Raw genomic sequence first — 20,390 nt, forward strand, 5'->3', positions numbered from 1 at the left:
ATGATCCTGGAGTCCCAGGATCGAGTCCCGCATCAGGCTCCCTGCTCAGCAGGGAGTCTGCTTCTCCTTCTGACCCTCCTCCCTCTCATGCTCTCTGTCTCTCATTCTCTCTCTCGCAAATAAATAAAATCTTAAAAAAAATAAAAATAAAAAGAAGCTATTGAGAGGTTTAATTGAGGGTGAAGGGTGGCCTCATTTGCTATGACCAGATTTATATTTTGAAATTGACTGTTTTAGCTTCAGTGCTGAGAATGGATTAGGTGTTGGGGGTTGGGGCCCTAAGAGAAGATCAGAGACACCAGTGAGGAGCATTTGTAACAGTCCAGAGATGGAGACAGAGTTAAACCTACCAGATTTGTTAAGGGGCTGGATTTTAGGGATGAGAGAGAGAGAAGTCAAGGACATCTCCTGCTTGTCAAGATTGCCTATGGCTTTAGCAGACTCCAAGGACAGTAATTTGGCACATATCTTAATAAATGGTACTCATAATTTCAAAAACTCAACTTATACTGGAAAATGCCATATACATTTTAATTATTATAACTAATCATGATATACTTGCCTTTATGATATGGATGAGAATGTAATTTTGGAAAATTAACGTCTACCTTGTATGAGCTTGTGAGAGACTTTAGAAATGCATGCATTACCATCTTCTTCTCTCAAGATAGTGTTTGAATGTGGATCACTACATCAAAAACTAATGATGTATGGTGACTAACATAACATAATAATAATAAAAAAAAGATAGTGTTTGAAATCTACTTGGATTCATGGTGTCTCATCTTGTAAGTCTTTGATGATCTCATTATCCTTAGTCCCAAGAAGACTCCTGTGTCACATCCAGGTCAATGGCTTTATGAAGAAAAGAAGCCAAACGAAACAGATTTGCTCCATAAAGATGGTCCTCTTTGTTATGAAAATGTGCGCAAAGGAGTTAGGGACTTCTGCAACTGGGCTACTACTTTTGTAAGTTAGTAGTATTACTTACAACCTACTTTTTAAAGTCAAGCTCAGAGTTGCTATTATTAAAAAACAATGTTAGGATATGATCTAAGTCAAATAAAGTCATAAAGGAATTTATGATTCTTCCACCATTTATGATCACAAATGTTTCCTGTAGATGATGTTTCTGGAAAGTTTGCAAGCTTGCAGCCTATTTGAGTGTTTATTGTTTATATGTCACATTGCTGTTGTTTCTTTCTTTCTTTTTAGTGGCTCTTTTTCTTTGCCAGCTTTATTGAGATATAACTGACATAACATTGTGTAAGCTTAAGGTGTACAATGTGATAATTCTATATATATATGTATATTGCATATAATATATTGCATATAATATATATATATGTATATTGCAAAATGATTGCCACAATAGGATTAGTTAACACATCCATCACCTCACATAATTACCTTTTTTGAGTGTGGTGAGAACACTTAGGATCTACTCTCTTAGCAACTTTCAAGTATAAATACAATTTTATTAACTATAGTCACCATGCTGTATATTAGATTCCCAGAACTTAGTCATCTTGTAACTGAAAGTTTATATATTTTGGCCAATAACTACTCATTTCCCCCACCCTCTTGTTTCACATTTTTATTTTCCATTTCAATGTCCTTTTTTCTCTTTGTCCTTTACTCCTTCAATTCATTTTTCTCAGTTATATTTATCTGTAAGTACTCAGACAGCTATGTTTAATCACAACCTTCACAAAAGGTATTTCTGACATGAGTAAACTTTTGTTAGTTCTTAAAATCTTTCCTTGCCCTCCTTTCGAGAACCCATTTAAATACCTATTTGTGTTCTTGAGTCCCTGTAGATGTCTAATTCCTTAGGTTTTTCCTGGATTTAAGACCCACTAGGATTTGTAATCTTCCTCCCCCATTTTTTGAAAACATTAGTTCTGTCCAATATATTATTTAGGACTAGTTCATTGGAAAGTGACCGAACTATAATTCAGACTGGATTAAGGGAGGTAAGGGAACCATCCAGAGGTCCTAGGAACCTCAGGTATAGCTAGATCTAGGGGTTAAAATGTTGTTTTGTGTTCTCTCTGTCTCTTGGCTGCTCTTCTCTATCTGAATCCATTTATCTGACTCCAGTTTCAGGTGTGCAATGTAGCGATTTTCCAATTCTATACATTATGCTATGTTCACTGCAAGTGTAGTTACTATCTGTCACCACTTAACACTATTACAATACCATTGATTGTATTCCTATGGTGTACCTTTTATCCCCATGACTTATTTATTCCATAACTAGAAACCTTTACCTCCCACCCTCTTTCACCCATTGCACCTATTCCCCCACCCCTCTCCCTTCTGAAAACCACCAGTTTGTTCTCTGTATTTATGAATCTGTTTCCATTTTCTTGTTTGTTTGTTCATTTGTTTTGTTTTTTAGATTCCACATATAGGTGAAGTCATGTGGTATTTGTCTTTCTCTGTCTTATTTCGTTTAGCATAATACCCTTTGGTCTATCCATGTTGTCACAAATGGCAAGACCTCATTCTTTTTTATGGCTGAGTAATATTCCTGTGTGTATGTGTGTGTGTGTGTGTGTGTGTGTGTGTGTGTGTGTACCACATCTTTATGCACTCAGAAGTTTGTTTAGGATTAAACAGACTGAATTTTTCTCAGCCCATTAATTCCCTCAGGGACTCACTGCTTCTGGCTGGTCCTAAGTTGTTCCTTAATACACCGACAAAGTTCTCCAGAACCCCAATACTTCTTGTCCCCAGTGAATGCTGTCTGAGTATTTTCTACCTCTCCTCCAAACTACCTCTTCTCTAGCCATAGTCAAATGCCTCCTTTAGATTAAAGAAGAATTTCACCATTTGTCCTTGATTCATGCAATGTGATATTCTTCCAGGGAAGTTCAAACATTGATGAAGAGTTCATCCTGAAACAGTTTGACATTGACTATCAGAGTAAACCAAGCCATGATGTGCTCCACACGATAAGACTCAACCAGCCTCCTCTAGAGCTAAAGAAGAGAGTGGGGTTAAAGAAACTGCAGGAGCCACAGTTTTTCCAGAAACTAGACTGTGAGCAGAAACACCAGAAACCACAGGTAATTGCCAAAAGAGAAGACTGAAAATCAAAGAAAATTAAGTTGGATTAAAATCTTAAATGTTCTTGAATTCTGGTATTTCAGGAGGGGGGGGGGCTGGCCTTTTTCAGTAGAGTTCTTGAATTTTTTTTTGGTGTTTAATAAATATTTGTTAAATCAATGAATATTTAATATACATAATAAAGCTAGTTATATAAACAAGGCATGCCATTCAGCATTATTTTTTTAAGATTTTATTTTTTATTTGAGAGAGAGAGAGCATGAGAGAGAGAGCACAAGCAGGGGGAAGGGGCAGAGGGAGAAGCAGTCTCCCCGATGAGCAGGGAGGCCCATGTGAGGCTCGATCCCAGGACCCTGGGATCATGACCTGAGCCAAAGGCAGACGCTCAACTGACTGAGCCACACAGGCACCCCCAGCATTATTGTTAATATCTGAATATTCATTGTTTTCTCTATGTGTTTATATTTTGAAATCCTCTCTATGTGTTTTATATGTTGAAATTCTAACAGGTGATGGAAATATACATGAAAGTTTATTATTCCAAGAGTTAAATGCTGCAGTTAATGATCATTAAAGTTGTTTATTCTTTGTCCAAAGAATTCATGAATTTTGGGGGGAGTCTTGTTGACCACATTCTTGAGCACATGCTTGCCAATTATTAACAAATTGCTCAGTTTTTCAATACCACTTGCCCGTGAAGATAGAAGAACAAGGAAACAGAGGAGAAAAAACAAGCTGTGTTCCAAAGGGAAGTAGAATGGACTTTTAAGTGCTTTTCTACTTTTCTATATGACGTACAGCTGCAAATACATATGTACATGAATCAAATTGTATCAGTCCAACAACAGATTGTTTTTAAAGATTTTATTTATTTATTTATTTACATACTTATTTATTTGAGAGAGAGAGAGAAAGCAGGAGGGAGAGAGAATCTGAAGCAGACTCTGTGCTGGGCACAGAGCCTGACATGGGGCTTGATCCCATGACCCTGAGATCATGACCTGAGCCAAAACCAAGAGAGTCAGAGAAGCTCAACCAACTGAGCCACCCAGGTGCCCCAAGTCCAACAACAGATTTAAGTACCTAAGTGGTGGTCTGGGGTGGGTGTGGGTGTGAGGAAGTTCCTTTCTCTGAAAGTGAAAAACAATATATTATCTCTACCCTCTGTCTTTTACGTGTGATCTTTGATACTATATTTCTAACATTTAAACATAGTAACTTTGTCCTTTATATTTGAACACAATGGACTGACCTGTTTTTACTTATGTGATGTTTTCCATCCTTGGCTCTGTTGCATAAGGTTTATGAAAACTATGCTTTCCAACACTAATATCAGCACTTAAAATTTTCCATTTGCTCCTCATCTTTCTAAAGCATAAAATGCACAGTGATGTTGGACAGGCAGATTATGTCCATCACACCCGAAGCCTGAACCACAGCTCGCCCTGAATCTGGGCTGAATCAAATTGCTCAATTCCCCGTATGTACAAATCATTGCACAACCGCTTCTTTATAAGCCCTGGTGGTTATTGCCAAAACTGACCTTTTGACTGGCAGACAGAGGGTCACTATGTGAAAGTTCAAATACATTTCCATATGGTGTCATTTCCCTTCTGCCTGTAGGACCTCCTTTAACCCTGCTTCTAGTAATGATCTGCCGGTGATTAATTCCTTCAGCTTTTGTATGTCTGAAAATATCCTTATTCTGCCTTCATTCTTAAAGCTATTGTTGTGGGTATAGAATTCTAGGCTCACAGTGTTTTGTTTGTTTTCAGTACTTTAAAGATGGTATTCCACTGCCTTCTTGGTTGTATTGTTTCTGATGAGAAATCTTAAGCCTTCCTCATCTGTGTTTTTCTGGATGTGTGTTTTCCCTGGGCTCCTTTAAAGATGTTCTCTTTGTCACTGCTTGTGAGTCCTGTGATTATTATATACACCTTGTGCCTGTGGGTTGCTGAGCCTCTTTGATCCACGGGTTTATAAGTTTTCATCAGATTTAGAAAATTTTGATCATTATTTCTTCAAAAATGTTGTTGTCTCTCCCCCTCCCTGCTCCGAGGACACCCATTACATGTAATTAGGCTGCATGGGGTTGTCTCACAGCTCACTGCTGCTCTGTTCAGTTTGGGATTGTTTTTTCCTCTCTGTGCTATGATTGCTATGCTTACGGGTTCTAATCTGTTCTTCATGCAACGTCTAATCAGCCATCGATCCCTCTAGGGTATTTTTCATCAATTATATACATTATAATTTTCATTTCAAAAAGTTTGACTTGAGGGGTGCCTGGGTGGCTCAGTCAGTTAAGCGTCTGCCTTCGGCTCAGGTCATGATCCAGGGTCCTGGGATCGAGTCCCGCATCAGGCTCCCTGCTCTGCGGGGAGTCTGCTTCTCCCTCTCCCTCTGAGTTTTGTTCTGGGATGTAGTTAAACTTACTTGGAAAAGTTTGATCCTTTTGGGTCAGCTCTTAAAATTTGTTACGAAGGACTGAAGGAATGTTCAGTCTATGGCTAATTCTCTACTACTGGGACAAGACCCTTCAGTTTATTGTACCCAGTGTCCTGTGAGTCTTCAGGTTTCTCAGAAGGGAAAAGGCACTGTCCCTGGCCTTGTGTACGTGCTGGGCCCTGTTGCTTCTAATGCTTTTGGGTGGTTCTTTCCCTAAACTCAGGCAGTTTCCTCTCATACACGTGCTGAGGGGGACGCAGGCAAACTGCTGGGTGCCCTCTCTATGCACTTCTCTCCTGTTACTTCTTGCTGCCAACTTGCACTGCCTTGGTCTGGTCTCTCAATTCTGTCTCCTCAACTTGGAGAGTCCGCTGGTCTCCTCCTGAGTGTCTCCCTGCTCTGTGGCCTGGAAAGTCTCTCAAGACAGTGAACTGGGGGGTGCCTGGGTGGCTCAGTCATTAAGCGTCTGCCTTCGGCTCAGGTCATGGCCTCAGGATCCTGGGATCAAGCCCCACATCGGGCTCCCTGCTCCGCGGGAAGCCTGCTTCTCCCTCTCCCACTCCCCCTGCTTGTGTTCCCTCTTTCGCCGTCTCTCTCTCTCTGTCAAATAAATAAATAAATAAAATCTTTAAAAAAAAAAAAAAAAGACAGTGAACTGGGGCCGGCGCCTGGGCAGCTCAGTCGGTTGGGCATCTGGCTTTGGCTCAGGTCATGATCTTGGGGTGCTGGGATCAAGCCCCGTGTCAGGCTCTCTGCTCAGCAGGGAGTCTGTTTCTCCCTCTCACTCTCCCTCTGTGTTCCCTCTCTATGGCTCAAATAAATAAAATCTTTAAAAAAATTTTTTTAATTTAAATAAAAATAAATTTTATTTATTTGAGAGAGAGACAGAGATAGTGACAGAGAGCACATCCTACTTGTTATTTGATGTCTAGTGTCTTATAAACCATTATATGTGTGTGTATATTTATATTATATTTATATTTATACTTATTTCAACTTTTTGGCTGCTGCATGTGGGATGGTAAATCTGATCCCTATTCCAGAAGTGGAAATCCCCATCTTTATTTTTATCCCACCTACTCTTGGGCCTGCTACATTGCTCTTTGGTCTTCTTTAAAACTCTGAGCTTTCCCTCAACCTTACCTGTGCTCATAATATTCTCTCTGCCTGAAGTGCCCCTCTTCCCATGTCTACCTTTTCGTATCTTCCTCTAGACCCAGGTCATATGCCAGTTTTTCCATGGAGATTTTTCAGGTCCCTTGGTTGACATTAATTCATTCTTCTAATCTCTCCCAGCAGTCTGTGTCCCTACTGCAGCATATCTCTCTTTGCCCTGTATATTCATTCATCCATTTGTCTATGCAATCCTTCAACAAACATTTCTGATTTTCTACTGCTATGTGCCAAAAAGTGCTGGGAACAAATGAAGGAGCAGAGTCAAAGGCTTGTTTCCTGCACTTAAGGAGCTTACAGCTAGTTGGGTCAACAGGTAAACGATTAACTATAATGAAATGATGTCATGGTTCATAGAGACCTAGGAAGAAGTAATCAATTCCACCAAGCACGGGGTAAGGGTGGGTTCAGTGAAACCCTCACAGAAGAAATTATGTTTGTACTGAGTCTTGAAAGATTACTAGTCACCATAACATATTTCAGAACTCAGATCTATAGTGTAACAGTAGTATAGATTTCATCCCCTCCTTTTTTTCCCCCTTCTCTTTCCTTCCACTCTCCCTGCTTGTGCGCTCATTCTTTCTCTGTCTGACAAATAAATAAGTGAAATCTTTTTTTTAAAGAGTTTATTTATTTATTTGACAGAGAGAGAGATACAAGTAAACAGACAGGCAGGCAGGCAGAGGCAGAGGGAGAAGCAGGCTTCCTGCTGAGCAGGGAGCCTGATGTGGGGCTCGATCCCAGGAAGTTGGGGTCATGACCTGAGCCAAAGGCAGATGCTTAACCGACTGAGCCACCCAGGTCTCCCAATAAGTGAAATCTTTTTAAAAAAGTTAAAAAAAAAAATAAACATCCTACAATGCTTAGGAGAGCACCCTCCCTGACCCCCCAACAAAGGATTATCCAGCTCAAAGTATCAATAATGCCAAGTTAAACAATCAATTTTAATTCAACAAATATTATTGAGCACCTATTATGTCCAAAATATTGTTCTAGATGCCAGAGGGTTGTATCCGGGAACAATCTCTGAAGCTTACATTTTAGAGGATGAAAGGAGAGACAAGCAATCGGAAGACTATATAGCATATCAAATGGTGATATGTACTGTTAAGAAAAGTGAGGCAGGGAAGGAAAACAAGGAGTGTTGTGAGGTGGTTACAATTTTTAAACAGTATGCTTGAAATGGAGGGATCAAGATGCTGAATTCAGCTCTGAGAAGGGCTCACTCCCCACCCCCCCACTCTGCTCTGTCCCATCCTCTTTGCTTTAGATAAGGAATATCGGACTTGACTCTAGAATGACCCACACATTCTGCCTTAGGTTTAAATGTGAGTGAGAAGAGAGAGGGGCAGAATCTTTGTGGTTTCATATCTTTGCCTTGCTGAGTGTGTGGGCATTACATCCACGCTATCAGGCTATGATCTGACAGATCTCTTTACATCCTTCATTCGCTACTGAGGAATGGGAGAAAGAAAGGAATGACATTTATTCTTCCTTCTCTTTCTCTCTTCCAACTGGAGGCAAGAGATGAGTGTTGGATAGCATATTTGTTGTTGCTGTTGCTGGATAGCATTTTGATCGTAAGTAGTGTAGCATTTACAAGGCTGAACACAGTGCTGGGCTCATAGTAAGTCTATAGCTCATTATTTTGGTTGACTGAGTATTGGTGTTTTTTTGAGATTTATTTATTTTAGAGAGAGACAGAGAGATGGGGACCATTGCGAGCAGGGGGAGGGGCAGAGGAAGAGGAAGAGGGAGAGAAGCAGACTCCCCACTGAGCGATGAGCCTGACATGGGGCTCAATCCCAGGACCCTGAGATCATGACCAGAGCTGAAATCAAGAGTCAGATGCTTAACCGACTGAGCCACGCAGGTGCCCCATTTGGCTCAGTATTGTTTAAGGTCATTATCCTTCAGTGAAATATGTGATTTTTATATGATTTCTAGCTGCTTTACATAACTTTCTCCTTTAATCTTTACTACAACCCTATGGAGTGGATACTATTATCTCCATTTTACAGATGAAGAATTAAATAATTTGCCCGTGGACTCATAGCTACTAAGTAGGGGAGGCTGGTTTTGAATCCACGTTTGCCTAAGTCCAAAGGCCATACTTAACCATCACATTATTTTCTTGTTCATGAACTTTTCAAGGTACCTTTGTAAACCAAAGCATACTGAAACTTCATAAAATATTTTGGCAAGGATCAACCATAAACTAAAAATAAATGCTACTGCTTTCATAAGCTAAATCTTCAACTTATTGGAATGACAAGCATAAAAAACAAATGAAATTGGGAATAATGTTATTTTCTGTAGAATCCTCATAAACCAAAGTGTGTGAAGATGAGGTATGGAGCATGGTATCTGAACACCAAGTTATGGAAAAAGCAAAGAGCAGATGAACCTTTGGTTGACCCCAAGGTCTCATGTAAAGCTCAAGATGACAATTTTAAAAAGGAGCTGCAGGAACAGGTATGTGTATATGCTGAGATTTGATCATCTGATCTAAAGATTATCACAGCGTACCTGGTACTTCAGATTGAAGCCAGTCTTTGGGTGAAACATAGGCTCCAGAAAGTCTTCCAGCTTGCATGTTGACCTTAGCAATGAGAAAGCCAAGCCATTATATTGTATGTGTATGTGTAATAAGTACACATTGTATGTGTAATAAGGAAGACTTGGAATCTCCTGACTTTGTGGTAGACACACCATCTCTAAAGATGGGACAACCACTCATCGTATTCCTAGCATTCTTGGAACAATTAATTCAATGGATAAATTGGCTGTTCAAAAGGCGGTGTGACCCGGTAGGACCACCTCTGTGCTTAGAATGGATGTAACATCATGGGTTCTTTGAGTAACTAAATGTGAAGTTTATTTTTGTCAGCAACGGATGAATGTTAAAGAATTCAGAATTACATTTGGGAAACATCTTTATGCAGTTCAGCAGAGTTGTAGGATCTGTCTGAAAGAAAAGGGGCAAAGGTTAATAAGCACTGATTGATATCACAAAGCAACAAACACACGTAACAAGGATGTGCTCTAATGTTACTGCAAATAAACTCTGTCTGCCCAACTCTTGTGTACAAGCGCATAACAGAAAGAAGGTACTCATCGTAGTCCTAGAAATTTGGAAATAATGATGCAACACCTGAACAGAAAGAACTCTGATAAGAATATTTGTGAACCTCTTCTCTTTTACAACAGGTCCAAAACTTCTCCCATATAATGATGTGAAAACACTTTGGAAAAAAGTAAAATGCTGTTCAAATTTGCCTACTCATTCATTCAGTAATCACTCACTGATTGCCTCCTTTAGATTGGAAAGCTTAGACGGGAAGGATGGTCATTTTTATCTTTTCTAGTAGTGGGTATGAAATTCTTGTTTTCAGATGTGGGGCATGACAGAAATTTATATGCACAAGATGCTTATATAAGCCTATAAATAATGTAAATAATGTTCAGTAGAATTTCTTGGTGTATGTTTTCTGGAGCAAAATATCTAAGTTTATGTGAATTTCACACATAACATAAAACTATTCCAGTTGTACTTAAAAAAATAACAAAACACATGAATGAACAATTCTCAATGAATTAAATATTGAAAAACAAAAATGGTTACAAAACTTATTGTTTTAAAGTGTCTTAGAAGTTTTTTTTTTAAGAAATATATTCTTAAAGACTAATTCTTAAAGGTTTAAGGAATTTTACAAGAATATTCCATTTTGATGGCAAAAGTAAGTAAAGATGTTTGCCAAAATGGTGACAGTAAGCTCATGAAAAAGAAGTAATGTTTAGATTTTGGAAATATGGTTATATATTACAGTAAAAGATTATTTACCTGACAGCTTAGAGACAGGGAGGATTCAAAACAATGGGGTTGTTCCATAATGATGTTTATAAATCACACTCTTGTAATTCCTGAAGATTGAATTACCCTGTGCACTTTAGTTGCACTTGACTATGGCGTCCCAATTCGTAAGACACAGGAGTGATGGGATGCTGTTAAAGGGCAGTCACTATGATGACATGGCTATCTTGCTGGTAACACATGAGTTTCTCTATTCTTGGTTGCGTTCATTTGGAAGGTGAAATGGTATTAAAGAACTGAGTTACAATGACATAAACTTATCTATCCAATTTTAAAATTCAAATAAATGAAAGGTAAAACCAAAAGGATACATAAATACCCCAAAGATGTTGGGACTGGAGCAAATCTTTTCTGATTGTCATGGCCTTTGAAATTAAAATCTATTAAAGAACAAAATTCAACCAAGTAAATTTAAAGGTGTAATTAGCCTTATTCAGTGACTCACGAATTGGGCACCATCCTAATAACTGGAAGTGTGTTCCAAGGAGTTGTATAAAATGGATGGCTTTTATAGGCAGAAATGGGGTGGGTCAAGGAAATTATCGCAAAAGAAAAGATTGTTCCAGGTAAGGTCACCTTTCTTAGGCGGAAGGGCAGGGATATTATGCAGAGTAGCTCCCTAGTGCTCACTGGGAAATTCTAGACTGACTGGTTTAAAATCCCACTCGTGGGAGAGGCTGAAACTGCAATTAGATTAGGTATTAAATCTCGGTGGGGCTTAACATAAGTGACTCCATTTTGGACCTGTTGTTTCTTTTTAACACTCCCCCCTCCCCCGTTCCCTTCATGAACCTGTCAGCTGAACTGAGAGGTGTGATCAAAATTGAAGGCATTAGGGCGCCTGGGTGGCTCAGTCGGTTGAGCGACTGCCTTCGGCTCAGGTCATGATCCTGGAGTCCCGGGATCAAGTCCCACGTCGGGCTCCCTGCTCGGCGGGGAGTCTGCTTCTCCCTCTGACCCTCCCCCGTCTCATGCTCTCTCTATCTCATTCTCTCTCTCAAATAAATAAATAAAATCTTAAAAAAAAAAATTGAAGGCATTAGTACTACTCTCAGCTGGCGGTCTGTTCTAACAGCTCTTGTTGATCCCATTTCTTTTGATGAATCGCTGTGGTGTTCACAGGTCGTGACTTCAGGCTCATAGTCTTTTAGCCAGCCATTCTCTTCGTCTCTTTTTTGATGTTCCAGTCTTAGGGAGATCATTTGCTTGGTGATAAGCAGCTACAAACATGCATTTCAAGCTTTTGAGAGAACGGAACACACCAGGGAGATTATGACGATAACCATAAGCAGGATCATTCCCAGTGTTTGGAGTGCACTTTGGAGCCATGGTTCCCAAGACCAAACCAATTAAAGAATGACCCAGTCCTAAGAGTCACCCTTTTAAGCCAAGTGGCTTGCTCAGTGATGTAATGTAACTGAGTTTCAGCTTCCCCAGAAGTGTTAGTCCAGGTGCATGCAGCATGTGGTGCTGGCCATACCACAGACAGCTCTTTGCCCAGCTAAAAGATCATCCTGTTGTCAAGGACCACTTTGGCCAGAAAGTCTAAGGATCTTTGCTGGGCAGCTAGGGTCTTAGCAATGGGATCTGCAATGTCTCCAAGAGTTAAGAAGTTTCTGATCATAGCTTCATTTGTATTTACTCCTACACCAGAGGTCAGCCAGGTTTTTAGTGCATATGGGAAGAGAACCGTCTAGCCTGAAATAAAAAGTCATCCTAAGTGCCTGACAAAGATGGGTCCTGCTGGTGAGATCTCTTGGTGAGTGGGGGCAGATCTGATCTTGATATAATCATGGGCATGTGGGGGTGCAAATATACAAAGGTTCACATGGGTAAATGTGTCTGCTTGGGTACCTGCTTCTAAGCAGGGGTTCAACTGTAGTTTGTGGTGATGTGGGAATATAAGAGAAATTGGTCACAGGGAGGACCAGGGGGTCTCTTGCATCATGATGAATCCAGTAATCTGCAAGTTTGCCTCCCTTAGCAATGGACTGGGAGATACAGATGATGGAATTATCTTTCCTGGCCAATGTTCGACTAATGAAAAGAGAAGAAGAAGGGGTTTCATGTTTAGTCAAAGTATGAGGTATTAATCAGAGTCTTGGGTAGAAGCAGTCTACTTTGGTGCCAGATAACTTCTCTTCCTCACCTATGTGATTCAGAGTTCTCCAGCATCTGTACAGGACCAGATGCCAAGTGGAGCCTTCTTTAGCTGTGGGCTGTGTATCCAGGGCTCAATACCCTCTAGTTCTGTCGCAGTGTCAGTGGTCAGAAGTACCACTGTCAGGAGTGGTCAGCCCTTCCAATGGGGCTCAAGGGCTGTCTTTCTTTGATGATGCTTCTGGAATACCCAATCATCAGACTCTAGCCTGTGGCCTTGAATTGGGATCAGATTAAATCTTCTTTAATCTGTTGATGATATGCTTGAGCATCAGACAGTAAAGAGGTACAGTAGCTGGTCATACTAGCATGAGACAAGGGATCAGCAGAAGGTTGTATTAGACATTGGTCTGACGGCGACTATCTCCTGTGGGCTGAGTTTATGTTTCCCAAAGGAGGTGCTGCAAACAGGGAGAGCAAAAGTAATACCTTAAGCCAGGGGAGTCCCATGATTTCAGCAAGTTCAGAAATGTTAAGTTTGAGGATCCCATTAGTTCTCTAAACCTCACCTGTTGATTCCGGGTGATAAAGACAATGATAATTCCGAAACGTTTGCAAGGTTTTCATTAAGCCTCCTGTGATTTTCCAAGTAAAATGGGTGCCTTGATGGCTGGAGATTGTGGAAGGTATCCCCCAAGTGGGAAACACATTCTCTGACAGTTTCTTTGCCATCGTGAGGACATCAGCCTTGTAGCAGGGGAAGGCTTGCACGCATCCAGAAGGCACACACAAGTAACAGAACAGATTGATAACCCGAGCTAAGGGGCAGTTGAATGAAGTCCAGCTGCAGGTGTCCCGAGGGTCCAGAGGGAGGAGGTTTGAGGCCTTTGGAAACAAAAATAGTTTCTCTAGGATTATGAACCTGGCCCGTCAGACATTGCTGCAGACTGTTTTTGCAGTTTTATAGAAGTTTCCCCACCAATGTCAGTTCATAATCTGAGTTCATCTTAAAAGCCCTGCAGTGGGTTCGGTAATGCAAAAACCAAAGAGTGGGGTTTATCAGGGAGCCAGGAAGAACCAAGCAGCTGTCTTGAGTTTCCCATAGCCCCAACTGTTCGTTTCATTTACAGCCCCTGTTTACTCATCTTACTTTCTGATTCAGGTGCAGACTGTTGCCATGTTACAAGGATACCAGGATGGCCAAAATCTGGCGAGGAGGGGTCATTTTTTTGCAGAAGCAGAATGGGTTTCATCCACGTGCCACAGTCTTTATAGATTTATTTACTGCTGCCTTTGCACAAAAGTCAGCTGGGGCATTTCCCGGACACTCAGGTTTCAGTCTCTCAGTGTGAGCCTCAGTTTTGATGACGGCAATTTCAGGAGGTAAGAGCCTAGCAGTAGGAAGATCATTTACCTGTTGCCCATTTTTGACTGAGTCCCAGAGGACATAAGAGAGCCCTTTTGTTTCTGTAACATGCCTAAGTCATGGACGACCCCAAAGACATGCTGGCTATCGGTATAAATATTGCTTGTCCTCCTGATAGCTGGCATGCTCGGGTAAGGGCACGGAGCTCCGTCTGTTGTGTGGATGGAGCTTGGGGAAGGTTTCCTCTTTCGAGTAGGTCATCTTGGGTAGGAGTAGCACAGCCAGCTTGAAAATCCCCTTTTTCATTTCTACGGTATGACCCATCCACGAAGATTATAGATCAGGAGTAGTTAAAGGAGTATCTCATAAATCAGGACGTGCTATCACAAAAACGGGCCATCGGTACCTTGTAGTTGCGGACTCAACCTCCTCAGGTAGCAGGATTAAGGGTGTTGCAATGTTTAAGACACAGATGAGGCGGTGGACGCAGGAGGATCTCATAGGAAGTTAGTCTGCCTGCAAGAAAGGCTGAGTCAGTTCTGAGTTAAGAAGACTTCAGACAGGGTCAAATCTGACGAGACTGCCACTCGTTTTGCTGCTGTGTCTGTAGCCTTAAGACAGCTGGGATAGGCAAGAGCAACTGAATCAAGGTATGTGCTGTACTAGGTAATAGGCCTCTGTTTACTACCCTCCTCTTGAGTGAGCATCCCCAGGGCTTGATTATCCCTTTCCTGCACAAATAAGGTGAAAGGTTTTGCACAGTTAGGCGGCCCTAAGGCAGGAGGTTCTTCCACTGCTTCTTTCAGTCTCCTGAAAGCCTGCTCACATTTGTCTTCCCAAGGAAAGTGTTCAGGGACTGAAATTTTAGTAAGTTCATAGAGTGGGGTAGCTAATAGCGAAAAATTAGGAGCCCATCATCTGCAATAACCAGTCAAGCCTAGTCATCCACAGATCTGTCACCTAACTGGGTGTAGGAAATTCCTGGATTAGCTTAATTCTTTTGGGACACAGCTGAAGTCCTTCAGGGCTTAGGTAATGACCCAGGTGATGAACCGTGTGTAGAGGTAATTGTAATTTTCTCTTAGAGACTTTGTGTTCCTTTCCAGCTAACTGCTCTAGCAAATAGATGGAATCTTTTGTGGATTCCTCTTTGGAGGCTGAAAGTAGCAAGAGGTCATCTACATATTGCAAAAGGGTGGATTTCCCAAGGAACTGGAGTGTTGCTTAAATCTTGGTGAAGTGCTCAAGAGAAGTAAGAAAGGACCTCATGAATTCTTCAGGCATGACTGGCCAGGTAGAGTGTTGACAGTTCAAGTAAGGCAAATAGATATGGCTACTGGGGTCACCAGGGGTGTTGAAAAAGGCTGAACAAATCCACCGCAGTGGACCATTTGGAGTCTGGTAGAACGTGTGACAGAAGGGTGTTCAGGTTTGGAATGACTGGGATGGGGAATCACTGTCTTATTAATAGCTCTCAAATCCTGGAAAAATCAGCATCCTGTCCATGAGGTTTCCAGACTGGCGAGGTCGGGTGTGGCAGGAACTGGTACAAGGGGTGATTAGCCCTGTACCAGGAAGTTATTAGCAAAATAAAGAAAGGCTTGTTGTAGGCAAGGTCACCTTCCTTAGACGGAAAGGCTGTGGTTTTTAGCAGAGCACCTCAGCTAGTGCTCATCAGGAAACTCCACATGGACTGGTTTAAAATCCCACTCCTGGGACAGGCTGAACCGACAGTTAGGTTAGGTATTAAATCTTCGGGGGGCTTAACAGAATTGACTCCATTTCGGGCCTGTCGTTCCTTTTTAACAGATCTCAAAATTATGGATATATTGTCAAGTGAAAAAAACACTCCTGTTTCTCGCTCTATTAGTCTCAATTCTGGTCACCAAATGTGTGAGGATTTTTTTCCCCCACACCAAGCAATTGTCTGATTCTCCAGACACCAGCTGGGTGTCCTACTACAATTTAACTCAAGTCTGCCACTATCTACCTGGAGTTGGCATCAGACCTGACAGGGTAAGGGCTCAGTCTCACAACCCTGCCCCCACTTCCGATGCCGATCACAAATCAGGTTCTCACCTGTGCTTCTGACCAGGAGGTCCCCACACCTCCTCCTCGGGTTCTGTCATCTGCATGAAGAACTCAGGAAAACAGCTTACTTACTAGATTATGGGTTTATTATAAAAGGAGAGAACTCAGGAATAGCCAGATACACAGAGCAAGGTATGTGAAAAAGGGTGCAGAGCTTCTGTGCCCTCGCTGAGCACACCACCTTCCCCAAACCTCCACATATTCACCAACCTGGAAGCTCTCTGAACTCTGTCCTTTTGGGCTTTTATGGCAGCTTTAATACGTAGGCACGGGTTGATTACATCATTGGTCATCTGCGATTAATTCAGCCAGAGATTGCAGGATGGAGCCGAAAGCCAAAAACCCTCTCTTCACGTGGTTGTTTCCTCTGGCAACCAGACCCCATCCTGTGGCTCTAAAAGGGCTTTCCAAAAATCACCTTGTTAACATAATCTCTGTTGTGCTTAAAAGGGGCTAGTTATGAATAACAAAAAATTCTCCTTTTGCCTTTGTGGCTCTTATCACTTAGGAAATTGCAATGGTTTTAGGAGCTCTGTGTCAGGAATGGGAAGAAGACCAAATATATATGTCTTAATAAAAATCACAGTATCATACTTGTTAATCTCAAATAGGTTAGATTCCAGACATCTGGGCTTAATAACTGTCTAATTGCTAAAAAGTGTTGCTTCTCCTTAATACAAGGATTAAAAAAAAGGGTTGGGAAAGGAGAGAAAGTTGGACATCTTTTGAAAGCCTTTATACTCATCAACTCATGAACGTTATCTACACATAAAGTCCCAGATGAGAAGGAAGTGATTTAAAATGAGGTACTTTAAAAAGAACCGACTGCTTTTATTAGGACAAGTATGGAATCAAACTTCTAACAGCTGACTGGGTTTTTTTTGTCTTTGTTTTTGTTTTAATGTGGATCCTCTTTTAGGAGGAGTTACTTGCAGACCTTCATGGAACCATTGCCTTTAAGGATTTCATTCTAAGCAGAGGCTATAGGATGCCAAATGTGAGTAAAGGGTCCTTTCAGAAAGACTGGCTGAGGGGCTCACAGGTGTTGATGAGACAGGGCCCTAACAAAAGCAAAATACAATTGACTCTTGGATACCACAGGCTTAAACTGTGCAGGTCCACTTAAATGTGAAAAAAAAAATTTTTTTTTGGATAAATACAGTACAATACTAAAAATGTATTTTCTCTTATGACTTTCTTAATAACATTTTTCTCTAGCTTACATTAATGTAAGAAGATGGTATATAACATATATAACATACAAAATACATGTTAATCAACTGTTTATGTTATCAGTAAGGCTTCTCATCAACAGTATAGATTATTAGTAAAGTTTTTGGGAAGTCAAACTTATACATGGATTTTCAGTTGAGTGGGGGGGGGGGGGCTGGTGCCCCTAACCCCCGTAGTATATTGTTCAAGGGTCAACTGTACTTCTCATACCAGGACTCAGGCCCCTGGAAGAAAGGGCATGCTTTTCCCCAGACAAAGGCCCAGAGATGGGATTTGGCTTTTGCTTTTTTTATTCTGCCTCTTTGGTTTCTGCTCTCAGAGGTGCTGTCTTCCTATTCACTTACCTACCTTGAGTTTGGCCTTAATGGGACCAAAGTGAAAGGGGTCTATGTGCAGGGCATGTACCTTGCAAACTCTGTCACTCGAACACTCTGAAGTCTCTAGGAAGTCTTTGAGTGTCTTTTACTTCCACATCTAAGGACAAAGAGCTATGGCTTGGGTCAGGACAAAATGGAATTGAGATTCGCAATAGTGTTGTACTATGGGGTAAGCCTTGTGTGGAAACAGAACAGGGCAAAATTTCACTTTCCAGGGGCCCACCAGTATCTTCTGTGTTTTCCCCACTTTTTCTTACCTCCCATGTAGTTTCCCCTCTCTTAACTTGTAAAGCTAGCCCCAGCTGCTTCCCACGTGGAGCGGCCATGCTTGGAAGGCCACGTGCCACATGGGTGGGGTGGGAGGTTGGCAGAGCAGACCATTTTTAGCAGGAGGGCCTCAGAGCCTAAAGTTCTGTGCCCAGACCAGCCCTGTCACCACAGCAAGAAACCAGCTAGCCAGGCTGCCAAAGTTGTAGCTATTAAGTCATGCATTTATCCAGTGTCCTCTGTGTGCACATCCCATGTGTCTTTAGGAAGCCGTGCAGCCAACATGAAGTTCAGGAAATGCAATACTGGATTTCTTCTTTTCCATGAATGGCAGAGGGAGAGGAAGAGAATCCCAAGCAGACCCCCACTGACACGGGGCTCCATCTCACGACCCCGAATTCATGACCTGAGCTGAAAATGAGTTGGATACTCACTGACTGAGCCACCCAGGCACCCCTATGTTTATTATATTTTGTCTAATTACCTAATTGCACATATTATATATTTTATAACATATGTAAATATACTTGAGCATAAATATAATTATATGATACATGTGTATATATATAAGTGTGTATATATATATATATTCCTCTTGCCAAGGACCATATATATAGGAGATATATATATATCTCCTTGTTTGCTGTTATAATAATTCAGTTCTGTCTTAACATTTTTTTAGTGGCAGAACACTTTTTAAAAAAATTTTGATTTGTCCCTTGTTGGTTTAGTCCATTTTGTTGATGAACATTTAGTTCAATTTTGGGCAAAAAGAAGCACGCCTGACACACCGGCTGTACTCTTTTGGCTGCATTACCTAGAGAGAGATGATGCCCCTGACTACAGCTGAGTCCTCTGAGAACACCTGTCATTCAAAACCCTGGAATATATTTTCTTCCTTTATTCTTACATCCTATATCCTCTATTTTATCAATAAAATTTCGACTGAAAGAGAGGAGGGAATGTATTTAGTATATATATTATATGTTTTCAATGTCATTATTTAAATATATATACGTATATGTGTGTATATATATACACATATATATATAAACATTCATTCTCTTTTTATTCACGTGAGGTCTGGATGCACTGTACATACACATTCATATATGTTACATGAGCACAGGTACTTTATACACATTCCAGTATCTGCTGCTGGATTATCTACTCTATTCATTACCCTCAGCTTCATTCTGTCTGCTACACAGATGGGTCCCAGGTTTTTAATAGAAGGGATGAGCAGCACGAGGCTTTGCTGAGCTGAGCTGGGCTGGACTTGGGCACAGAACAAATGGGAATTAGATTTAGGTATTTCTGATGCTGTACAAATAGCTTCCAAAGTCTCACATTTATCATGGCCAATTGTCAACACGGGATTTTGAGTACTAGAAGGATATATGTCAGAGTGTGAAATTGTGAATTTGCGTATGGTAGTGATTGTGGGCAGGACTGTACAATATTTGTTTGCCAATCTAATGAAGGTTTACTTTTTTTTTTAAAGTTCCTTGAGAAGATGTATATCAGGAAGGAACATAAATGTGAGTGTAATAAGACTTCTGTAAAATAACTCAAGCATAGAAGAATCTTGGAAAGATGATTAGACCAATTGTATTTACTACATACTTGGTTATTTCTCTGTCTCATTTTAAACCTTAAATAAAATTTATGAGTGTCCCATGGATATACATCTTTGACTTGGCAACATCCATAAAGTTCATACTTAATACTTAAAAACATTTCACAACTGGGGCACCTGGGTGGCTCAGTTGGTTAAGCGACTGCCTTCGGCTCAGGTCATGATCCCAGGGTCCTGGGATCGAGCCCCACATCGGGCTCCCTGCTCAGCGGGAAGCCTGCTTCTCCCTCTCCCACTCCCCCTGCTTGTGTTCCTGCTCCCGCTGTCTCTGTCTCTGTCAAATAAATAAATAAAATCTTTAAAAAAAAAAAAACATTTCACAATGGCTGTCTGCTTCTGTTAATCAATATCTTACATATCCTATCAGTGGTGAGATCAATAGTCACACATAGTCTTCTCACACTTTTGTAGCATTGTCAATATTACATAGTTATATTAACTATTTGTAAAAAATAAATAAAACCATAAATAAAAGCAGAATTACTCTGGGGCACCTGACTGACTCTATCGGTGGAGCATGGGACTCTTGACCTCAGAGTTGCATGTTCGAGCCCCCCGTTGGGTATAGAGATTACTTAAAAATAAAATCTTAAAAAAAAAAAAGGCAGAATTACCCTATTGCACTTCCCCATAGTATTATTTTCCCTGGTCTTGAGTGAACACCACCTTTATTCTTTCTTTCGAATATTATTTTCTTTAATTTTGAATAAAGCTTACTCAAGTTTTTTCCCTTTTTAGGCATGTTAGTCT

At 40.9% G+C, this 20,390-nt stretch overlaps 2 protein-coding genes across 11 annotated transcripts in view; one reads left to right on the forward strand and one right to left on the reverse strand.

Annotated features, from left to right (window-relative positions):
- FAM47E (family with sequence similarity 47 member E) overlaps positions 1–19,685 on the forward strand; it is a 31,555-nt gene extending 11,870 nt beyond the window's left edge. Inside the window, exons 4-9 of one of the 8 annotated variants that reach the window (XR_010409443.1) lie at positions 819–969; positions 2,874–3,074; positions 9,013–9,168; positions 13,830–14,050; positions 15,140–15,327; positions 17,044–17,119. Coding sequence is in view for 7 of the 8 variants with exons in the window: in XM_045880963.3 (XP_045736919.1) it covers positions 819–969; positions 2,874–3,074; positions 9,013–9,168; positions 13,830–14,050; positions 17,044–17,098 (784 nt within the window). In the remaining variant the exon portion in view is untranslated. Of the gene's footprint in view, positions 1–818; positions 970–2,873; positions 3,075–9,012; positions 9,169–12,220; positions 12,409–13,829; positions 14,051–15,139; positions 15,328–17,043; positions 17,122–18,267 lie in introns of those variants that run through there. The other 7 variants (XM_045880963.3, XM_045880962.3, XM_045880965.3 and 4 more) reach the window with 7 other exon arrangements.
- CCDC158 (coiled-coil domain containing 158) overlaps positions 9,589–20,390 on the reverse strand; it is a 127,719-nt gene continuing 116,917 nt past the window's right edge. The window contains exons 25-26 of one of the 3 annotated variants that reach the window (XR_010409437.1): positions 14,440–14,549; positions 9,589–9,661 (exon numbers count right to left, since the gene is read on the reverse strand). The gene's annotated coding sequence lies outside the window, so the exon portion shown is untranslated. Of the gene's footprint in view, positions 9,662–13,167; positions 13,553–14,031; positions 14,550–20,390 lie in introns of those variants that run through there. The other 2 variants (XR_010409436.1, XR_010409441.1) reach the window with 2 other exon arrangements.

Source organism: Mirounga angustirostris, unplaced genomic scaffold, assembly GCF_029215605.1.
Source record: "Mirounga angustirostris isolate CCGP_5_RB_7025 unplaced genomic scaffold, mMirAng1.0.hap1 SCAF_2, whole genome shotgun sequence".
In the NCBI taxonomy this organism is placed as follows: domain Eukaryota; kingdom Metazoa; phylum Chordata; class Mammalia; order Carnivora; family Phocidae; genus Mirounga; species Mirounga angustirostris.